Source organism: Solanum pennellii, chromosome 9 (genome assembly GCF_001406875.1).
Source record: "Solanum pennellii chromosome 9, SPENNV200".
Lineage (NCBI taxonomy): Eukaryota > Viridiplantae > Streptophyta > Magnoliopsida > Solanales > Solanaceae > Solanum > Solanum pennellii.
Window position 1 is genome coordinate 7434068 of NC_028645.1, and position 24141 is coordinate 7458208.

The window sequence follows — 24141 nt, forward strand, 5'->3', positions numbered from 1 at the left end:
CAATTAGTGATTTTCCGGGACTCGGTATCTTATCTGGTTGGAACACATATACCGGTTTTGCATGTCCATCTTGTAATTTTGACATGAAACCTTGTCGACTTACTCATAGTAGAAAGTGGTGCTTTGTTGGTCATCGTCGATTTTTGGCAAGAAATCATAAATTCAGATTAATGAGGAATCATTTTGATGGAACTGTAGAAGAAAGAAACCTCCCCAAAAAGTTATCTGGATCTGATATTTTGCAACAAGTGACAAATATTAATGTTACATTTGGAAGACAAGAAAAGTTGAATGATAAAATAAAAAGAAAAAGAAAAAAAATAGACAAAGCAGTGTGGGTGAAGGTTCAACTAAACAGTGGAAGAAAAAAAGCATATTCTTCAATCATCCTTATTGGGAATCCAACTTGTTGCCATAATCTAGATGTTATGCATATTGAAAAAAATGTTTTTGACAATATTATTCACACTCTGTTAAATGATAGAGAAAAGTCAAAGGATCACATTGAAGATCGAAAAGATCTACAAGATATGGGTATAAGGGAAGACCTTTGGGCAGATGAGAATGGTGATTTTCGGCTTGGTGCATTTACAATTCCAAAGGATAAGAAAGTGACCTTCCTTACAACTTTAAAGAATATCTTAATGCCCGATGGTTATTCGAGTAATATATCTCGTTGTATACATCTAGAATCAAAGAGGATCTTTGGATTAAAAAGTCATGATTGTCACATCATTATGGAACAATTACTGCCGATAGCAATTCGCAATGTGCTTCCAAATCAAGTTGTAGCAATTTTGGTAGAGTTCTGTTCCTTTTTTAGACACATTTGTCTGAAAAACTTGAGCCTCATGGACCTTGAAAAACTACAAAAACGGATTGTTATCACTCTTTGCCACCTAGAGATGTTGTTCCTTCCATCCTTTTTTACTGTAATGGTTCATTTAACTGTCCATTTAGTGGACGAAGTAATACAAGGTGGTCCAGTACATTATCGATGGATGTATTTTGTTGAAAGGTAAAATATCTTATTTTTAAAAACTTTTGTCTCAAAGTAAATGCTTGTTCTAATACTATGTAATTTTAATGGTAGATTGTTAGGTCATTTCAAGTCACTTATAGGGAACAAATCACAGGCAGAAGGATGTATAGCTGAAGGTCAAAAAATTGAAGAAGCTCTAACTCTTTATTCTCGTTATTTTGAGGATATCGAATCGAGGGTAAATAGGCCTAAACGAGTAAATGATGAAACAAATCATGATGAGGTTCCTGAAAGGTCATCTATGTTCCCTCGACAAGGTAAAGTTGTCGGAGGCTTCATAACATTTGCTTTGACTCATTTGGAGAAAACTCAAGCTCATCGATATGTATTACTTAATTGCGCTTCAGCAAAGCCATTTATTGAGTAAGTAATTTAAATAAGCTTGATCTATTAAAAAACATTAGTAAAATGGTTGTTCATTGATTTTATTTGTAGTGAATTTAGGCAACACATTAAAAGGAGTTCAAGAGGCAGAAAACCTTCGATAACAGAGGTAGAAAAGAGAATTAATAGAGAGTTTACTGATTGGTTTCCTAAGCGGGTGAGTGATTGAAATTAGATGATAGTTTTGCATAGGATTTCTAATTCAATTTAGAATATCTGACGAAAATATTTTTCTTATTTAGATAATGAATCCAGATATAGAAGACACAATCTCTGATGATATAAAGTTTTTAGCACAAGGTCCAGCGCCATATGCAAGAAGATTCACTGCTTATAACATTAATGGGTTCAAATTTCGAACTTTGTCAAGAGAACAAGGATTGAAAACTCAAAATAGTGGAGTTTTTCTTATGTCTAACACTTCTTGCGTTGCATCTAGTGCTGATAGAAATGCAAGACAAGCAGATTTGCCATATTATGGGAAGTTGGAAGATATTATTGAGCTTAACTATTATGGAAAGTTCAGGGTTGTGCTTTTCAAATGCAAGTGGGCTGACACTACTCGAGATAGAGGGTTTAAAAGAGATGTTTGGAACTTTAATTGTGTCAATTTTTCTAAATTGATTCACACCGGTGATCGTGAGGATGATGATCCTTATATTGAAGCATCACAAGCAAATATGGTTTTCTATGTTGATGATGAAACAGATAAAGAATGGAGTGTAGCTATACATTTACAACCAAGAGATGTGTTTGACATGGGACAAGTTGATGAAGAAGAGATATTTGAGAATGAGCCCTACCAACAACAAGAATTTGAAAATTTTTTCGATGTTGATTATGGAAATGTCCAAATCTCAACAGAGGAGCATATGTCGAACACACATAGCATGCTTTTTAGTTTTGGTGTAAAGGAAAAACTATTTGTATATGCTAATCACATCACTCTTTTATTAAGATTTGAACTTTTCATGTGTGTGTGGATCTGGATACAAATTTCTTATGAAAATCTGCAGTCTTATAACTGGATGAACCAGTAATCTTTACAAGTATTGCAATAACAGTATTTTTTTTAAGAATTTCTTATTTATCTTATCTTTGGTTTATTGTAGAAATGGCAAAGACCAAGCGCTTGCAGAACTTGCAAAACTCAGTTCAAACACAACCTACATTGTCAGTTCAGCCCAACGCACAACCAACCACATCACAATCGATTTCATCAGTTCAGGCGAAAAAACAGATGACTTCCTCAGTTCAGGCTACATCACAGCCGGTTCAGTCAACTCAGGCTGCATCACAGTCTATTTCCTCAAATCAGGCTGTATCACATTCGACTTCATCAAGTCAGGCCGAATCACAACCGAAATCATTTAAGAAGCGTGTTGTTGGACGTGAGTCTACGGAGTATTGGACCGTAGAAGCAATAGGTAAACTTTACACTTCTGCTTTCTTTTTCATCTTTTTTTCTTCTTCTCCATTTGTCTTGTTTTTCTTCTTCTTGTTAGAGGGGCTTGTCCTATTTTTCCCCTCACTTTTCATCTTCTTTTCTACCTACTCCCTTCATTTTAATCACAAAGTGAAAAAAAAATACAAGTTTCTTGGTTTTCCCTCAATGTCTTGATGATCAAAAGTCATTATTGCTGCAATTGAAGGGAAACAATTAAAAACATAATACATCACATAATAAAGAATAATAAAAGGCAACAACCCACTGTGGAACAATAGAGGGAAACAATTAAAAACATAAACAAGTACTACAACCCACTCTAGAACATGATTGGTTGGAAAATTGAACATGTTTTCATTTTATATCATTTTCACTATTCCAGATTCAGAAGGAAAAAAAAAAAACTCAAAGTGAAAGTCAAAGAAGTGCTAAATTTATCTGGAGAAGATCGTATTGTGGTCAATTTTGACTACCTGGATTGTCCATTTGGAGAAGCACAACCCCTTCTTTCTGGTTTTTGTGGAATTTTAGCTGCTGATTCGTCCTTATTTCCAATGCACTTTGACAAATGGCCAAATATGCCTATGTCATACTTCGATAGCGTCTTTGATCAAATCATAGTGGTATAAACTCTATATTCTGAATACTATACTTATATTCTTTTCTCGAATCTTTATATTTAAATTTAATAGGTAAGCTAACTAGTGTTTATTATTGAAGCCTCGATTTTTTTTTGAGACAACCAACTTAGCTGCTCGACGATATGTTTATAACTGTATTTCAAAGAAGTGGAGTGCAAATAGGTTGGACATATGGAAAGTGTTCAGTGATCCACTTAAAAGCAAAACTCAGATTATGGATAATGTTCCACCTGGAATTCCAAGAGATCAGTGGACTTCTTATGTTAATTATCGTTATAAAAAAGAAACACAGGTATATATATTTAATTGTTTTAAGTAGTATGTGTAGTCATATAATTACTTTCTAATGATTGAATTTCGTGTATCTTTTTTGTTAGGAAATGTGCAACAGAAATGCTGAAAGTCGAAAGAAACAAATCATTCCACACACAGGTGGATCCAAAGCTAACTCTAGAAGAAGGGCTGAAATGGTTAAAGATTTTAGTTCTTTTCATTTTATTTAGTTATTAAGATGACTTATTTTGTAATTATTTTTAATTAGTTAAGTTATTCTAAGTTGATTGTTTTGCTTATAGATGGCTGAGACCGGTCAAATGCCTGGGCGAGCAGAACTTTATCTTGCTACTCATAAGAATGTAGATGGAGCATATGTAAATGAAGCGGCAAAAGTTATCTGTGTAAGTTAGTTAATGGGGGAAATAATAGCACTCCAGTTCCTTGGTTGTGTCAAGTCTGTCCCTATTCTATTAACAAGTTAAGTCAAGCAGTTTATGTTTAGTCTCTTATTTATTTTAAACCTGAGATTCTCTGTTAATATTTTCGTCATTGCTATTGTTCAAATCAGTTTGATGGTGCCTTGTTTAGTATAGTGTGCTGTCATTTTGAAGTGATTTAAAATCCTTGCTTGAGTAAATGATTTAAAATTATGTCTCACTAATTATCTCTCACTTGGATTGAATATATGCATGTACTTTGCTTATTTTATGAATGCTAAACTCAGGAGTAAAGGAATTCCTAACTCAGGAATATGTGAATGCACTTTGATTATATTTAGGTAATACATCTTTGTTCTCAATTACTTTTTAAAATTTTGATAAAGTGTTCTGTGTGTGTACTATACTCAGGAAAAAATTCAGCAAACTCTGAGTCAAAGCACTGTGGATGAGTCTATAATATCGCCAGATGATGCAGTTGGAAAAATTCTAGGAAAAGAGCACTCTGGAAGGGTAAGGTGTTTGGGATTAGGAGTTGTTCCCACTAGAGTTTTTAAACAAGCAAGACCTCGATTCAGCGGTATGAATGCTTCGAGTGTTTCATGTCCATCCAATTGCCAGGAGAACTACAATAAATTGTTGAATTCTCACATTCAAATGATGGCTGCTTTCAAGTCATATATGATAATGAAAGAAGGGGCATTACCAGAACAATTTGTGGGGTTATTTGCTCCTACTACTACAATGGTAAATATAATGTTTACATTCTCTCTTCTTCAATGACCTTATTTATATATCAGATATGTTCGTTTAGTTTACATCAAATGCTAATTGAAAAACAAATGCTAGTGCATCAAATGCTAATTGAAAAACAATTCTACATATGCATGGCCACTGCTAGTGCAAAATGTGCAGCAAATTGGCCTTTACTGTCCAATATTTGTAAATGGAGATGATTTTCCTTTTGAGCTTCTTGTGCAACATTATGTACTCTTATGGAAATACACAACAACCTAATTTATAGTCCATGAAGAGTTTTCTTCTGGCGTCTAAACGACAAGTTTGTATTTACTTTGCATTGTTCTTGTTGTTGACTTCTTTTCCTTAGCCTGCCGAGTAACATCAGGTAAATCATAGGATGTGTGTAACCCTTTGGACTTTCTGCTCCTTCTTGTTGGTGCTTTCTGCAATTAGATAGCTATGCTTATGTGTGCACCCAATAGTGTGGTCTACTGGTCGTTTGGGGGGGGGAGGAAATCATTGGAAATTAGGGTTCAAATGTCAATAGAGACAAGAAACATTAGGTGATTTCTTCTCATTCCCAAAGTCTTGGTAGGCAGAGGTTAGCAAGTACTCGGTGAAATAGTCAAGTTTGCATAAGTTGATCCAGGTACTGTCAGAAGGCAAGAAAGAAAAAAAATAGCTATTGTACGTATGCATATTTGCACATATGCAGATATGTACTACTATTGTTATTTGTTGAGGTCGAATCAGTTTTAGGATTTGTGATTTTCATATCCTTAAATGCAATCATGCTATGAGTATTTCCGCATAAACTCATCTGAATTGCTTGGTCTTGTTGTACTTGCAAAGACAGTTCATATCTCTAAGCAAATTGCATGATTACATCTCCTATTTGTTAATGAGTGGCATTGGTATTTACTTTCATAGTAGTGAATTTAGTATTGTTGTTCACATGCTTAGTGTTAGCTTGCATTATTTCATATTTTATCAGAGTAAAAGTCTTGAGTTTGCATGAAGTCACTTACATGTGTGTTTTCCTTTGCAGCCAGGTGATGTTAGTGATAGTAATCGTAGTGAACCCCGCTGAAGTTTCATGAATAATTGTAGATCCTTTCTTGAGTTTGGATGCTAGTGATCTAAAGTTTAAGCAATTTTTTGTAGTGATTTGAAGTTCAAGCAAGTTTTTGTAGTGATTGAAAGTTTCTTGTAATAATATGGTTGAAGTGAATAACATGTTCCAATTAAGTTTGTAGAATTAATGGTACACTTTATGACATGCTTTTGTGGTGAACTATTGTGTTATTTAATATACTAATATGCCCTTTTAGATTTGTCTATGTTAATTAATTAGTTATTATTATTTAAATTTGAATATTTAATTTCCAGCAAAATTTTAGAAAAAGATACATTTCATAAATAGCAGGAGTTAAAACTCTTGTTAGTTTTAATGTATAATTCATGAATCGTGGGGTTTTTGACTCCCAGAATATATAAATTGTTGGGGTTCTAAATCCTAGAATTTGTGCAGTTATCAACTTGTGGGTTCAAAACCCCCGTTAGCAAACCCCCGCTACTGGTACCAGGGGTTGGAAAAAAACCCCTGCAACATAATTGTGGCACACCTAATTGTAGGAGTTTCTGCAACTGCCATAAAACTAAGTTGCGGGGGTTACTGACCTCCGGAATATGTAATTTTAACCCCCAGATTTTAAGTGTTTTTTTGTAGTGATTGGTTTGTTGCTTAATCAAATTCTAAGTCATCTAGAGTTAGGTGGTTTAGTGGGCGGTGTTGTATCCGCTTAGGCTCTTCAAGTAATAGGTAGATTACTTGATCGTGAGATTAATAACTTTTTCTCACATTGATTGTAACCGGGTTTCGCTTTTGCTTGAGAAGATTAGTGAAGACGGTTGTAAATCCTGTCTAATAGGTCGTAGTTTTACTCCCTTGAGCAAGGAGGTTTCCACGTAAACTGTTTGTGTTGTGTTCTTTATATTGTTTAATCTTCCGCACTGTTCTTGCTGTGTCAAGGGACCTGGTCCGTTGACTGGTAGTGGTCGCACACATTCCAACAAATTGTTTATTCATTTTCAAAGTCGGAAAGCTCATCACAATTGATTCAGGCATGGGTTGCAACTATTTCCTCATGCAGCACTATTGCTAATTTGCCCTCGCCTCAATCGAGGAATGCACCATCAAATTAAAACAAAGTGAAATCTACCCACCAGCTTTCAACATGCAGATATAACCAACTTACTAACAGCAATATAATTGATCACTTCAGTGGACTTGATTATGCTTCACTTATCTTATGTTTGCAGTTCTTTCCACCTGATCAATTTGGATTAGTGTTTCCATTTGATCCTCGTTCTCATGCACTTACCATGTTTCTTAAAGTTACAAGAAACTATGTATTTTGTGTCGCTTTATACAACTTGGATCATAATAAGTTAATCGTGTCAACCTTGTGGTATCCTTGCATTTGAATTGGTAAAAGACAAGAGTACGTAATATCTTCCTCGTATCTTGTTGCCTAAATCCAGATAGTTTGGTAGGGTGGAGAAAATACAAGAATTGCTTGGGGCATTAACACTTAGTTATTCGTTAAGCAATTAACAAAGGAAGATAAATTGCTAGCTATATCCATTAGGGGCTGTTTGGTTACTGGTTAGAGTTATGCAGGCATTAGCTATGCAGATTTTAGTTATGCAGGTTTTAATTATGCATGGTTTGGTTATGCAAGTTTGGTTATGTTGGTATTAATTATGTAGGACTATAAAAGTGCAACCAAACATGATATAAATTATGTTGACTTTTATACCTAACTTCTACCAAACATATTAAAGCTAATATAACTTTTTGTATATGAATAAGATGTCTCTCGTACGGTAACCAAACGGTCCCTTAGTATGTTTAGGGATGAGTACTGCTACCTTGTCCTGAGCTGGCTATCTCTTCAAGGATAACTATAAGTGAAACTATGAAGGCATGATCCACATTTGAATTCAATTTCACCATGTATTTGTCTCTTCCTCGAAATACACTTCCAGTTGTATACTTCTTATCCATCTACAATTCCAAAAATCCAATAATGAAAATAAATTTTAAAAAAAAAATCAAAGTTTTGGGTATATATGAAATACAAAGAACAAGTGATCATGAGGAAAAAATAGAATCCAAACTGCATAGATGTAATTAATCATTGCCCAACTCCAATAAAATACACTACGTATTAAATTAAATTCTTCCAATATGCATGTGTTACACTATACAAATTGTCACAACGAAACAACTAATACTTGTTCAATTTAACGAGAGAGTTGCTTGGATGGTACCGAAGGTTGCGAATTCGGAAGCAAGGGTCGGAGCTCCTAGGGATAAAAAAATACTTGTTCAATTTCATTTAATAATATGGTAGTGTTTGATTGGATACTAAATTTATGGGAAAAAAATATATGTCAAATATATAGTAGCAGTATATAATTTGTTTTTATCCTAAACATGCCATCTATTTTATAAGCATAAAAGCATATCATTAAATAAGCTAAAATTATCATTAAACGTGTCATTTTTCTCTCTCGATATACATAGAAATTATAATATAACGTTTGGTTTAATTATCATATAAGTAATTATTTACCTTTCTAGAAAATTATATATATATAAAAAAAAAGGAAATTGGATTTTACCTGAGCAATTAGAGTGGATGATTGTCCAGCAAAAATATCACAATTTGACTCCCTGTAGCTAGTTTTCATTCTAAAATCACAAACTTGTTGTGATATATTATTGGCTAAGAATATGTCCAAGTTTCTTCTGAATTGAAACATTGAAGAATTTTTAGCACTAAATATAAGGTCCTTTTCATCAGTGCTATCTCCCTTAAAACATTCCCATCTACTATGCCATGTAAAATGCTGCACCAAATATATTTCATCAACACCTTAACTTTAAAAGACAAATTTGATGAGTTATAGAAATAGAAGCATAACTATATGCTCCATCCATCTTAAAATAAGTGTTACTCCCTCCTTTTAAAAAAAAAATGATCTGGTTTGACTTGACACGAAATTTAAGAAAATAAAGAAAACTTTTGAATCTTGTGTTGTGATCCTAACTTAAAGTTATGTGAAATGTACAAAACTGTCATTTAATCTTGTGGCCTTAAACATGCTACATAAAAAGTTGAAAATTAAAATGTTATCAAAAAAAAGAAAGAGGTCATTATTTTTTAAACAGACTAATTAAGAAAAGAACTTAATTATATTACCTTGCTTTTTAGGGTAAGACTTGGTGCATTAGCAGCATAAAAAATGATCAACTTTCTACGAAAAAACCCCAAAAGATTTTCAATAGTGAAGACCATATTACCATTATCATCTTTAACTTCATATCCATGCCCACTAAAGCAGTAAATTTTCTTATTTATGAATAGTTGAAGAGGTTGAGGAGAACAAAATTGTGGACCTATCACAATTGTTTTGTTATTATCTCCTTCCATAACACAACTTTTACAAAAGAATTTGTTGGTATTATGTAATTTAGATTAATTATTCAAAGCAATCTTTACTATAAAAAAGAAAAGGATTATAAAAGAGGGTGATGATGAGAATGATACCTTGAATTTATCTACAACGTCTATAGTCTATTTATATTGGATAATAGTGTCGTATATGAATTAATATTAATTGCTAACAAAGTCAAATATTCAATAGCACACGGTGAAAGAATATTCAAATTGCAACAAAAAATTTACAATTGAAAAGTCGTTCACTAGTCAAAGAATAATGATATAAATCAACATAGTTGAAATGCATTCTTTGAATAAGTTATATACGTCTTGGATTTGGATAGATTAATTAAAGTATGACATATTAGTATGTGTCATTGTCAATACTCGTTTTCTTCCGGTTTGATTTCATATCAATTAATTGTGTGCTGTTTTTTGAAAGTCAAGCAAATATTTCAATCTTTTTTTCTTCATCAAGAATATACAATAATGTTTTCGATTTCATAAGCTTTAATTTAATCATGTTTATGCAAGGTCTCCTTTATCTAGTTAAAATAGTGTTTAGAACATCTTTAACACTATAATAATTAATTGTTATATATTCATACTACTAAATATTGAATATTCAATAGTCACATGCTATCTCGCTAACAAAACACCCATGAAGATAGAGTTAGGAGCCTAAAGAGTATAAAATGTTTTTAACAAAAATTTCAAAACAGTATATGAATATTTATTTTAACCAAACGGGCAAAATCGCTGGAAGGGCAGCGATTTCGCTCGCCGGAAAAAGTAAAATCGCTGCCTTAGCAGCGATTTCCAAAACAAATTTTTGTTAATAATTTTTTAATAAATCGCTGCGTAATCAGCGATTTCTTTAATTTTTAAATTATTTATTTAATAAAAAAAAAACTAAGAACAATCGCTGCAAGGGCAGCGATTTGTCTCCAAATTTTTTTTTTATTTTTTCCAATCAATTTTTTTTTAATTTTTTTTACAATTTTTAAAATTAAATTTTAAATTATTTAAAGAAATTTTAATTTTAAATTTTTCTACTACTTATTCCAAAATAAATTTTTTTAATGATTTTTTAAAATAAGTATCAATCAAAATTTTTCTAAAAATTGATTTAAAAAATATGAAAGAAAATTGGAGACAAATCGCTGCACTGATCCTAATTTTTTTTTTAATTTCAAATAAAAAATTAAGGAAATCACTGCTTAGGGAGCGATTTATTAAAAAATTATTTTAAAAAAATATTTTAGAAACTTTGTATCAAATTTTTTTCCGACGACAGAAATCGCTCCTCTTCTAGCGATTTTGTTCTTTTGGTTAAAATAAAAATTCATATACCGTTTTAAAATTTTTGTTAACATTTTATACCCTTTAGGCTCCGGACTCAATGAAGATACGCCACGAAATTGATGAGTAAGAATATACAAAAACGACAAGCTCGCTATGAACTTTGGGACTTCGTTATGACTTTGTATAAATTTTTATTAATTTTTGTGAGTTAAAACGAAGCTCAAATAGCTTTTATAAAGCTAAATCGACGCAAGGGCTAGGGGCCACCTTGAAATGCCTGATTGGCCAGTCTTACAAAAACGTGAATATCTTTCTAATATGAGATCAAATAAACGAAGAGTTTATTGCTAAATCATTGATATGGTATGTCGGGGGCCACTAACTCTTATTGGAAGAAAACGCACAACACATTTTACCCAAATTTTAGGAGAATTTCTTAAATGAAAGTTTTAAAATTATTTTTTCAACTTTATTTTACAACTTGCTTGACTTCAAAACATATAATACAACTATTGTTCATTTGAAATACCTTGTAAAACATATTTCCTTACACATTAAGCTCTTAGTCTTATCCCATGACTCATGAGTTAGTGTAACGTTCAAACGAGCAGGGTGTTACAACACTGGTATACATTGATCCGTATTAGCTTAATAAATTGGTGCATATTATTTTTATGAATATTTATTGGTCTATATTCATTTAATAAAAATGGATATATATGTATTTTTGGGTGATTCACGTGTATCTGAGATATCAAATACGTGAACGAGATGGGAGGGAGGAAATCGATATTTGTCTATGTATTTTAAATATGCAAATCAATTTAAATACTCTATATCTAAAACTAATTACACTTGATTTTGACACCATGTATCTCGAGATACATGTATCCCTACATATTTGGACATACAAAAATTTTGGTAAGATTTGTAGAATTGAAAATTAGCATAAATTATAATAATTAACTATTAAACTTGTAAGAGTTCTATAAGTTATCCATTTTAAATTCTTAAATTCAGAATCAAAAATTGAAATTAAAATTTGCATTGATTATGGAAATCTCACCTTTTAGTTTACTTATTACCATTATTCTATATAAGTTTTACAAATTTTGCCTCTCGCGCATCATATGAGTATATCATGTATAAAATGTATCCCGTGCATCATATTAATATATCTAGCACATCAAATTAGTGTATCATGTATGAAATGTACATCAAATTAATGTATCATGTGTAAAATGTAATGTATCTTACTTAACAATTATTGTATCCCCGCGCATTAAATTAATATACCAATGTTTATATTATTGTATTCATTTTCAGAGACTTTTGTAGTTATAAATATTTAAAGAATATATTGTAATTTTACTTTAAAAGTATGTGATTTACGTAATTTGTCCTTCAAAATTTTCATATTCCATCCGAACGGACCGGGAACCCATTGGGCCTAGGCTATATGGGCCTCCTTTATCGCCCAAACTCCCATCTTTGATTTCTGCAATTTACCTGAAACTTGATATCAATCTTCAGCTCCGGCGAAGCAATGTCTCTGTTCAGGCGATTTATCCCACTTCACAAGAAACTACACTCTTCTTCACATTCATATTCAGCTAGAAGCTCTATGAACAATTACTTTCTTCGTAAACGTAGAAAATGGCCACTTTCACTTTACAAAACCAAATGGCAAGAAGAAAAGTTAACTCATCAATTATCTATGCAAAAATTGGTAGAATCAACACCTAACGGATCTCCTAAAACTCATCTCCTATCAATTCTTGTCGACTCTTTCTCTGCCTACGAATGCAATCCAACTCCAAATGCGTATTATTTTATCCTCAAAACACTTACCCAGAACCCATCAACATGGGATGAAATCCCTCTAATTCTTGATTATATTCGTAAAGTTGAAAATTTTGAGACACCCGAATACATATTCACTTATTTGATTAAGTTTTATGGGGATTCTAACATGACCCATTTGGCATATGAGATGTTTTTCACCATGCCAGCTTATAGATGTAACCCAAGTGTGAAATCTTTGAATTGTTTGATTTGGGTGCTTTGTAAGAACAATTATGATCTCAGAATTGTTCTTCAAGTTTTGGTGAAGAGTCAGTTATTGAACATTTGGGTTGAAGAATCAACTTTTAAGATTTTGATTAGAGCTCTTTGTAGGATTGGAAAACCTAATAATGCCGTTGATTTGTTGAAATTAATGGTGGATAGTGGGTTTAATCTTGATGCAAATATTTGTTCTTTGATTTTATCTACAATGCCTGATGTAAAAGATTGTGTTGGGGTTGAGATTTGGGGTGTTTTGGAAGAAATGAGGAGGTTGGGATATAGTCCAAAAAGGGTGGATTTGTGCAATGTGATAAGGTTTTATGTTAAAAATGGTAAAGGGATTGATGCTTTGGAGGTGTTGAATAAGATGAAAATGTGTGGAATGGTGCCTGATGTTGTATGTTATAATTTGGTTTTGAATGGATTGATTTTCGAAGGGGAGTATTCGAATGCAGATGAACTGTTTGATGAATTGCTTGTATTAGGTTTAAACCCCGATATCGTTACCTATAATGTGTATATTAATGGCTTGTGTAAGCAGGATAAAATGGTCGAGGCGTTAAGAATGCTTGGTTGTATGGAGGATTTGGGGTGTAAACCCGAAATGAACACTTATCACACCATATTAGATGGTTTGTGTAGGTGTGGGATGTTGTCGTCTTTAAAAGAAGTTCTTGGGCAGATGAAATCGAAGGGTTTACAACTTAGTTCACATATTTATGGCGTTATTATTAACTGCATGATTAGAAATGGTGAAGTAGATGAAGCATATAATCTGTTACATGAGATGGTTGACATGGGGTTTGTTCCTCAGTCTATTACATTTGATGGATTGATCGGTCTTTTGTGCAAGAAGGGCTTCGTTCTATGAGGTGATGGAATTGTTAAGTATAATGTCCACCAAGAACCTTGTCCCTGGAATTAGATCGTGGGAAGCATTCGTTCAAGTGTTATCTTCTGCGAAAGAGGAAACAAATGTAGAAGTGGAAGTTGCTTCTGCAACGAAGGGGACTAAATAGAAACTAGAGAGATCCACTGAACAAGAATTGATTAGATCATGTAGGAACGACTGCACACAGGTCGTTGCCATTGTTGGCTGGGAAAATCAGTTGCATTGGGTAAAAGTCACAAGTTCTGTGACCTGTGAGGCAGAACAGAAGGCATGCTGTGACTGAAATTGCATGTATGTAATGTATATGTTGTACTAAAAGATTTAGTTGAGTCTGGTCTAGCAACCTTATCCTACATCAATCCCTAGAAATGTTCGACTTTGTGACAAAGTCGTGTGTATCAAAGAAATGGAAGGGCTCTCTCTCTGTCTTGAACCTAGACGGATTTCTATGTATATATTTTTGCAACCCTGTATTGTATTACAAAAAAAATGAATGTTGATCAGCCTACAAGATGATGTATCACAACAAAAAGAGACTTTACCATTAATGTTCAACTTTACACACAATACTTTTCCCTTTTCTCCACAAAATGAATGTGACAGTGATCATCAACTGGTTTAAGTTTCAATAAAATGGACCATCTCTAGCAAGTGGCACAACTGGAAAAACTTTAGTATTATCATTGGAATCAATCATCACTTCTATATTGGTTTTAGGTGAAATGTCAATTCTTTTGAAAGCAAATGGTAGAAGGATCCCCAAGTGGGCTCAGCTGAAAGATTGTTTTCGAAAGTCAAGTTTTTCGCGTAATTCTTGTAATTGTGGATAAGTTAATTGTGTTGAAAGCATAGGGGAGATGGATTCAACTTAAATCCTTTTTTCTTTTTCATGTGTTATTAATTAGTGTGTTTTACTTAACAGTGATCTTTTTATGCCGAACATATCAAGTAGGTTCTTTTAGAATCAATTTTAAATCGTATGCTAGATGTTATAATTCAAAGGATTAAGACTCTTTTAAGACATTGCACAAAAGACATTCTTTCAACCAGCACATTTGAATGTTGGTAGGGTCTTGTTTGAATTCCAATCTCTAGTCATAACTTGGCTTAATCAATTTTGCCAATAATGTCTCTTTTTCTTCTTTGTCAGCGAGAGTTGTTTCTATTAGGAAACGCTAAATTTGCTAGTCCTGATTAGTCGACACAAATATAGACATATACATGTGTATGACATGTAATCGAATGACTCATCTTGTTAGTTACAAGTATTATTAGAAAGTCCTAAGTAAAAAACAAAGGTATGAAAGACTTATTTGGTTTTTGTGGAATTAAAGGTAGAAGTAGGACTATCATAAACCTATCGTTTCAATCAGAAATGACTATATTTCACTGTTTATAAGTCTTACCTATTCACAATAATGGGGTATTTTTAGTCCCTTTGTTTTTTAAATATTCAATGACATTGAAAAAGAAACCAGTAATTCATTTAAATAATAGATGAAATTGCCAAGTGCTTTTTTTGATTGATTAGACAAATAGATAAGATTTAATTCTAGTAATTACTGATTTGGAGATTCGATTAATCTTCATATAAGAAACTAAAAATAAGAATAGCAGTAGATATTATGACTAAAACATTACGACATGGTGACGATAAACAAAAATATATTTAAATGGAAGAAAACAAGAAAGGTGTCTTCCACTATGCATCATATTTTATTTGTTTGTGGAATGACAATATACAACCAAAAATATTAATCTAAATGCTATGTTTTCATATTATTCCCTAAAGGATCGAGCTAGTTTGGCCACAGTGCTAGAGAGTCGGGAGTCGTTTGGTTTGAATACAAGTTATGATTAGATTAGTTAGGTTGAAATTAACTTAGTTATGATGAGATAAATTGTGTTGAAATTTATTTTTATTGAATTTTTAATTTGTTATATTTAAAATAATATTATACATTGCATAAATTTTAAGAACAAGTTATTTATTTAAAAAATACATTTTATAAATATTATTCCGAGATAAGTCTTATTTCGATATTGATTATCAATTTCAAGATAAATTATTTCAAATTTGTTTATCAACCATAAATTATGTGACACTATAACTTAATCTCATAATAATTGAGATTAGATGCTTCCACTTCGTATTTGACAACCCACTATTTACCATGCACAACAATATTGGTACACTAGAGGTGCATTATTTTCGGTCCTCTAAAAGATTTCTCAATACTCTAATACTCACCAAAAAAAAATTTAGTGGCATTAAATATATATATTCATAAAAAGTGTTAAAATTTTTATCGATATTAGTTAATTGTCATTAGATTCAATAGGCTATAGGCTTTGAGAATATTTACAAAAAGTACTAATTGCCTCTAAAATACATATTTAGCGACAATTAAATTATTATCGTTAATTAATTGCATAATTTTAATGTTGTAACATCACATATATGGACAATCATCTTTTCTTAAATACTTAACCATTTCCCTATTTTCATTCTCATAATTATTAACGTAACCAAATAAGTATGTTTAAATTTTTTTACAAATTTTCTTTTATTGAATTCAAAATAAATATTGGTTAACATCTGAGAATTAACCGATATATCGTTGTCACCATACAATTAAGTTAATTCAATTATTTTCTTATTGACCTCATAAGATTTGTCTGTTGTTTAAGCAAACAGATTAAGACTTGACTCAAGTCTTAATCAACAAATCTCTACACTTTCTATGTTGATATATAGTGTGGTTTTCTACCGTGACTTTATGTTAAAGTAAATTAGAAAATGGATTAATTAATAATTTTAGTTACATCCCATCAATTAAACATGATTCCACTATGATTTGCCTCCATTAGCTAGTCATCAATTGTTCATGGTGATTAATTACTATTAGTATTATTATTGATTATAAATGATATTTCCATTATAATATGATTGCCCAAATGACATTTAATTACAATATTCTTGTCTCCTCCATTTTCCTTAATCTGTGGGGCACCTCATTAACCACTAATTACACTAACTTTTCCTCTCTAATGACAATCATTTCTATTGGATTTCACTGATGTCAAGTATAGTTTAGAAGTTGACAGCTCTCAGAATTATTTTATAATTAGATTATATTTTTGTGCTAAGCTACCCTGCAGTATACTATCTTATAGCTTTTTTTTTCCTTTGGAATTGAAAGGATTTTATTTATTAAGTAGGTTTATTCATACAAAAAGGAACTGATCTAAACGATATAGTTCCATTCGCATCTCCTTCAAGCGATTTTAATGTAAAGAAAGGAGATGCATAGCTTTTTGTTTGTTTATGGCATTATACATAACAAATGAAATAGTTAAATAATTCGACTTATTTTTAACTATTTTGAGAGAGTACATTTAGATATTCTCAATTTTGAGAGAGTACTTATAGATAATTCGACTTATCCTCATTATCTCGAGGATATTCAATACTAACATGTCATATAAATTTTGAAGGTGTATTCTAGATAATCATTTTATAAATTGAGGTGTTAAACTACTAAAGACGAGTTAAGATGTTCGTATGTACATTTTTAAAATTGAAATAGTTATCGATCAAAGCCAAATTAAGATATCGATTTATATACTATGCCTATGATTATTATATCGTTTGTTATCAACATGGTATCCTACTTATATCTCTATCAGTGGAAAGCCAGGTCAATAAAACGCACATCATGTTTCCTTTTACTTTTTATTTTACTTTTATGGAAGACACAATAATTATACATTTATTACTATTAATTTTTAACGATCAGTTTGGTGTATTAAGTTTTTTGTTATAGGTAAATTTCTAGAAAGTACAGACTACAGAATTTAGGGTCTCTTAAATTTATCGTAGGTAGCTTTAACTTACATTTTCAATAGAATTCATCGCAACTTAAACTCTTTGCCTTCTGATCAAGCTCCTTTTATTGCATCAATACTTTCTATTAGTGTATCTTTATTACGATCTGATTAAAGTGCTTTTGATAGAATTAGAAAAAGGTGAGAAGTAAGATTATAGTATGGGAATGGTCTTTACAAATTTTAAGCATGAAATTAATTATGATTCTTTGGATCTCCAAAAATGTATTACACCATGGGAGCACTCAAAAAGTGAGATAGGTGCATTAGGACAAATGTTAAAAGAGGGCCTAGTGAGCACAAAAAAGGTGGTTTCAATTTACATCCACTATCCAACTTTTGGCCTCTAATTTTGTCTCATCCTTGAAACAGATATATTGGTATTAGTTGGATGTTAGTTCTAGTCTTTACTACCTCATAGGCCGCTCAAGATTTTCAAAATCCTTCCTTAGCGCAATGTGGAATATCTACTCACAAAGTAACATTGTGTCTAGATTAATCCCTCACATGATCCCACGGTATGAGAGATAGAATTTTAATTAACGAGCATCAAAATATAAAAAAATTAAATCACATAGAAATTAAAGAATGTTAATTTTTAACTATCTATACAATATAAGTTTTTTTGACGAAAAGGTATTCACTTACATCACTCAAGTATATGTGGCTCCACTACGGGAAGCGCACATGCAAAACAACAAGTGAGAAAAAACACTCATTTTATTTTCATAGATGAATTCAGGATCCAGAATCGAACATATTAGAATAAAAATAACCATCGAACCCAAAAGGAGCTTCAAAACCTATTATGCCTCAACCTCCCACTATTGTTTGTACTTTTTGTAGAAAATTAAACTCTATATAGTCAACCATTATAACATCTTTAACAATTGTTTGTGAATTGTTTATGTGTTCTTTATATTGATTAGTATTTAGTACTGACTCGTGCTTTTCAGAGAAGATGCCCTTCTGAGAACTAAAAACATGTACTTTTAGAAGATGCAAAGGAATGTCAAAGGATTGGAGATCAATGAATGGACCGCAAAGAAACGATCCTGACTCGCTGTGAGGTTGGTCAAAAATACACAAACAGAAAAAAGATGAAATAGACAGAATGTAGATAAATCGAGTCTAGAAAAATTATTGCGTTTCCTTAAGAAATTTAATCTCCTTACTATACTCGAGGTTCTCTTCTAAGATAAAACGGATTAACCTATTAAAGAAGTAGTGGTATCTCAAACTTCACTAATTTCAGCGAACACAAAAACAACAACAACAACATACACAGACTGAGTTAATCGACAATTTTGTTTTGTAAGAAAAATATATGCAGAGAGAAAAAAATTTCAGTGAGTGAAAAAAGAAAAAACCTCTTATTTGGGAAAAGTAACGACTTTTCGGAAGGAACAAGTTCCTTTTGAAAGTTTTTACCGTTACACGCGAATTTCAAATAAATTCCGTTACGCCAAATTAATTCTGTTATTTAACTAACATTCTGAATTAGTTTATAAGAGAAAGGAAATAAATTAACAAGATTGATTAAATAAAGTTTGTCCAAAAATAGTATCAATCAATCACGTCATTTGACGAAGTCGAAGCCGAGCAATGACGACGACGGCGCGAGGGACACCTTCTTCTTAACCCTTTAAGAACTAAAAGAAGTGTTTCATAATATAAGGACAACAATCCTTTCTTCTACCAATATGGGAGAAATGACTTTTCATTTGCAATTTGCAATGACTTTTCATTTTTTTTTTCAAAATTGGTTCCCCCACTTTTTTATTTTCTCTTCTTATTTCCCATTCACACTTTGCTAAAACCCAACAATCACTACAAAAGGAACCTCAATTACCAACAAAAAAATTCGTTGGTAAATTGATCAAATCGGTTGGCAAATTGAGTTACCAACCAAATGTCAACTTATATTAATCCGTTGCTAAAAAGCTCGTCGGTAATTATTACCAACTAACTTTAATTTGTTGGTAAACTTACCAACCAAAAATCAGTTGGTACACATGCAAATATATTGTTACAAAATTTTGAAACATGGCCTTGAAATTTTCTTTGATAAATTTACCAACTAATTTTTGGTTAGTATATCGTTAGTACTTTTACTAACGAATTGAAAAGGAGTTAGTAAATTTTTTTGCTTCATTTTCGATTTATACATTGGTAATTGGTTGGTAATTTTAGTAACAAAAATTTTGTGTTGGTAATTTGCAATAAATTTCAAATACTTTTTTTTTATTTTTCCATCTAGTGTTCGATATCCACATTGGAGCTCGATTAAATCTGGATTCACATCGGGAAGTCCCACATTGGGTGGTAAAAGCACTCCCTAACAAAGATGATTATGTATCCAACAGAAATTGAACCTAAGACCTCTTGGTTAAAGATGCAGGAATACTTGTCACTACACCACAACCCTTGTTTGTAATAAATTTAAAATACTTTAGTATGATTATTTATTTTTCTAACAAATTTACTAACTGATTGTTAGGTTATTGGTAATATATCATTCAAGTTCAATGTTAGCTTAGTAATTGATTGACAAATATGTTCAAAATATTATTAACTGAATAATTATTCAATAGTAAAATATTTATTAATTTATTGCATTTAAAAATCTAAGAACACGAATATAAATTCAAAAATATTAATTAATTTTATAAATCATATTTGAATGAAACAATGCAAAATCTATGATAACAAGTTAAATTAATCTCATTATGACACATATTATTATATCAAAAAAAAATTAATTTGAGCACGTTTACGAAAAATATTGACCAAGTATAAATTTTGGCCAAAAGTTAAAACACTTAACAACACAAATTGAAAATGGAAGTCTCAAAATCTGAAACAACCATCTTGTTAGATATTAAAATGACCTTTTGAAGCTAATCGAACTGACATAATTTTCATCAGAGCACATTTACAAAAAAAATTTTAAGCCAAATCAATTTTTTGCCAAAGTTAAAAGTTAAATCGCCTAACGGTAGAAATTGAATATGAAAACCTCAAAATCCAAACCAGTCATCCTATAAAGCGAAAAATGACCTTCCATAGCTAACCGCGCTGACAAAATTCAACTTTGAGCATGTTTCCAAAAAAATTGACCTAATTCAAATTTTAGCAAAAAAGTTAAAAGTTAAAACGCTTAACGATACAAACTAAAAATAAGTCTCAAATTTCGAACCAACCATCCTATGAGATCAAAACTGAACTTATATGGCTAACTGCGGTGACAAAATTTCAATTCGAGCACGATTACCAAAAAATATTGACTAAAGTGAAATTTTGGCTAAAACTTAAAAACTAAAATGCCTAACGACATAAACTAAAAATGAAAGTCTCAAAATCCATACCCTTTACCTTATTACATCGAAAATAATTTTTCGCATCTAACTGTCTTATCTTGGTAGGTTATCAAACATATTGACCAAAGTTAAATTTTTGCTAAAATTTATATGTTAAACACCTAACGGCACATAGTAAAAATGAAAGCCTCAAAACTCAAACCAACCATCCTACTAGATAAACAATGACCTTTGGAGTTAATTACGCTACGAAATTCTCATCTGAGCACATTCAAAAAATTATTGACCAAAGTCAAATTTTGGCATAAACATAAAATTTAAAACACATGACGGCACAAACAAAAATGAAAGTCTCAAAACATGAACCAACCTTCCCGTTAGACAAAAAATGACCTTTCGAAGCTAATGACACTGATGGAGTTCTAATATGAGCACGTTTACAAAAAATATTCAACAAAGTCAAGTTTTGATTAAAAGTTAAAAGTTAAAACGCCTAATGACACAAAGTAAATATGAAAGCCTCAACACTAGACGCTGATTTATCAAAAAAATTAGCTTCAATTGATAATTTACCAACTATTAAAATATAATTTAGTAATTAATAATTTATCAATAAATTTTATCATAGTTGATAATAATTACTATTCAACTAAATATTTATATGTAATTATTTACCAACTAATAATTAATATGTTGGTGAACTAACATTTCACATCAAGTTTAATTATGAGAGTTTAATTTTACCAGTTCAAATTCGATTCCGAAAAGCCCTATAAATTTCTTAATGTCTCAACTACTAAAAAACACAATATAAGATTAGACAAACCACCCCATCCATTCTTGAATTGCCTTAGACCCTGCCTCACTCAGATTTCTTTAATATTGACATAGCCTAAAATTCTTAAGTCGCTATAAAAAATGCATGGATCAATTCTTTCACCATTGACCTTCTTCATGATGATTGGAAGGGGTTGTTACAACATTATAGAACACTAAGTAGGAATTATATACAAAAAATAACTAAACTTTTTACATAATACAAGAACAATATATTAAATTACAAATATAACAAAATTTAAAAGTACAAATATTAAAAATGCAATCCTAATAGGTGAAAATTGTTTATCCTTTGACTTACTTAAAAATAAAAATAAAATATATCTCTCAGTATTGAAGACATTTCATCTTATCTCAAACCTGTGGTCATTGAGCGATAACTTTAGTAGGCGTTTGTTCTTGCAATATCGTATTATGATATGAAATTATGAGATAAAATCAACGTTTGGATATGCGATTTAATGTTGATTTTATATTATGATTTCAAATCACGAGATTGAATCTCATATTCTTCAAAAATCATGATTTGGAAATTTCATATCACGATTTGAAATTTTTTAAAAACAAAAATTGACCCACAAATTTATATTTTGTTAACAACCCTACATTTATATCTAGCAGCTGTTTGTTTTATATGTAAATAAAATTATATAATCACATCATTACTATTAAAACTTATTATTCTCACAAACGTAGAATTATTATTACTTTAAATTTGGTGAATATAAAGGATAAAGTAAATTTGGTGAATACAAATAAGAGCGGATGGAGTAATTCTTTTTTTGTTTTTCATAATAATAATAAAAAAAACTTCTTTTTTGGCTACACATGAAAATGTTAAAAGTAATTTAATATAAAAAGGGATAAAAATAGTGATGTATATATGTTTGATAATCACTATCTCCACTATGTTTGATTTTAGCACGAAATTAATGCACTGGAAATGTATAATTGTACACAAGTGAAACAAGGTATGAATCATTATGATATTGACACACAAGTGAAAATTGTCATAGATTATACAATGTTACATAATTATTTGCGAGAATAACAAAGGAGTGATAAAATATTTATGGTATATGAGCATGAAAATATTGTTGTGAATGATATTGACCAACAAATGACTCAAAGTAACCATGTTGGTTCGTCTTCTCTATTATATGATCGAAAAATGTAAGTTCAGCGTGAGGGAATTGTCCGACGTACTTTATGGAAGGATTATACTAAAGACTATAGTACACTACAATTTATGTTTAATTTTTTATTGAATTAAAGTTAGCTGAAACAATTATTTAAGTGGAGGACAAATAAATTTGTAATAACTATGCGATTTTATAATTTTTTATTTACTTGGTAAGATTAAATAAACAGTTGTGGTTATTTTAATAGTCTTACAACTTATGTGATTCTTATGTTTATGAAAAAATATACAACACAATAATTTCATATCACATGTCCAAACAAAACTTTAATTTCATATCATGATTTTGTACTATAATATCATATCATAATTTTATACTATGATATCATATTATAATTTCATATCATATAGCCAAACGAGCACTTAAATTAGTTAATTAGTCATCAAAGCGATAAAATAGAATTTCATTCGTATTCGTAATCAATATTGAGTGTCATTAATCATATATTATTTTTCCACTCTCTCCTCAATTAAGTAAGTTCAATACGTCTTTGCTTCTATTGTTTTCCCACAATTTTCATCCAATTTGTTGAAGCCCTAAGAAATTTCTTTGTCAATCCATTGTTAAGATTTGACGAGTAAGACTATGTGTGTGCTTGGTACGAATGGAAAAAGTTTTTCACGTAAAATGTTTTTTTTTAAAAAAAAATAAGTAGATTTATAATTTATCTTTTTTATGTTTGATTGATGAGTACAAAATCTTTTTCAGAAAATATTTTTTAGTATTTAGTTGGGAAATGAAAAGTATTTTTCATAATATATTTTTTTATTTTTTACTTGAGACTAAAAAAAATACTCTTTAGCAAAATAATTTCTTACAATCAACACGGATAATTGAGTTAAGACCCGACCCGATACCCAAATTAGGACAAGACCCCGGTGACTCTTCCAAAATCCGACCCTGAGATTTAACCTAAAACCTGATCCAGGAAATATTTTTCAAAAACAATTTTTTAAAAAATAAAAATTGACGGGGTCACTGGGGTAGGGGGTGGGGCGACATTTTAATATTTTTTTTTGATTGGGGTGGCGCGGGGGTGGGGGAAGGAGGCTGGTTTGATGATAGTGATACAAATATATTTGAATTTCTTTTCAAAAAAAAGTTTACAAATTTTAATTTTTTTTTGAATGGGGTGGGTCGGGTAAGGGTAT

At 31.0% G+C, this 24141-nt stretch overlaps 2 protein-coding genes and 1 pseudogene across 3 annotated transcripts; 2 read left to right on the top strand and 1 right to left on the bottom strand.

The window, feature by feature from the left end:
• Positions 1–530: 530 nt before the first annotated feature.
• Positions 531–4747, top strand: LOC107030541 (annotated as a pseudogene). The gene is made up of 6 exons (XR_003580347.1): positions 531–1405; positions 1478–1583; positions 1669–2853; positions 3256–3496; positions 3892–3984; positions 4090–4747. The product of XR_003580347.1 is annotated as an uncharacterized LOC107030541 (transcript).
• A 2728-nt stretch (positions 4748–7475) lies between these two features.
• Positions 7476–9563, bottom strand: LOC107030544 (protein LURP-one-related 10). Its single transcript, XM_015231813.2, has 3 exons — positions 9240–9563; positions 8659–8886; positions 7476–8038 (listed from the first exon to the last, which is right to left on the bottom strand). The coding sequence occupies exons 1-3, from the start codon at positions 9468–9470 to the stop codon at positions 7883–7885; spliced, it is 615 nt and encodes a 204-aa protein (XP_015087299.1). The 5' UTR covers positions 9471–9563; the 3' UTR covers positions 7476–7882.
• A 2618-nt stretch (positions 9564–12181) lies between these two features.
• Positions 12182–14310, top strand: LOC107030539 (pentatricopeptide repeat-containing protein At2g38420, mitochondrial). The gene has a single exon (XM_015231810.2). It carries the CDS (start codon positions 12331–12333, stop codon positions 13720–13722), a length of 1392 nt encoding a protein of 463 aa, XP_015087296.1. The 5' UTR covers positions 12182–12330; the 3' UTR covers positions 13723–14310.
• The last annotated feature ends 9831 nt before the right edge of the window (positions 14311–24141 follow it).

Coding starts and splice junctions, on each gene's coding strand:
- LOC107030544 (XM_015231813.2), bottom strand. CDS start 9,470: ATGGAAGGAGATAATAACAAAACAATTGTGATAGGTCCACAATTTTGT. Junction 8,887..9,239: donor GTCTTACCCTAAAAAGCAAG/GTAATATAATTA, acceptor TATTTGGTGCAG/CATTTTACATGGCATAGTAG. Junction 8,039..8,658: donor CATCCACTCTAATTGCTCAG/GTAAAATCCAAT, acceptor TTGGAATTGTAG/ATGGATAAGAAGTATACAAC.
- LOC107030539 (XM_015231810.2), top strand. CDS start 12,331: ATGTCTCTGTTCAGGCGATTTATCCCACTTCACAAGAAACTACACTCT.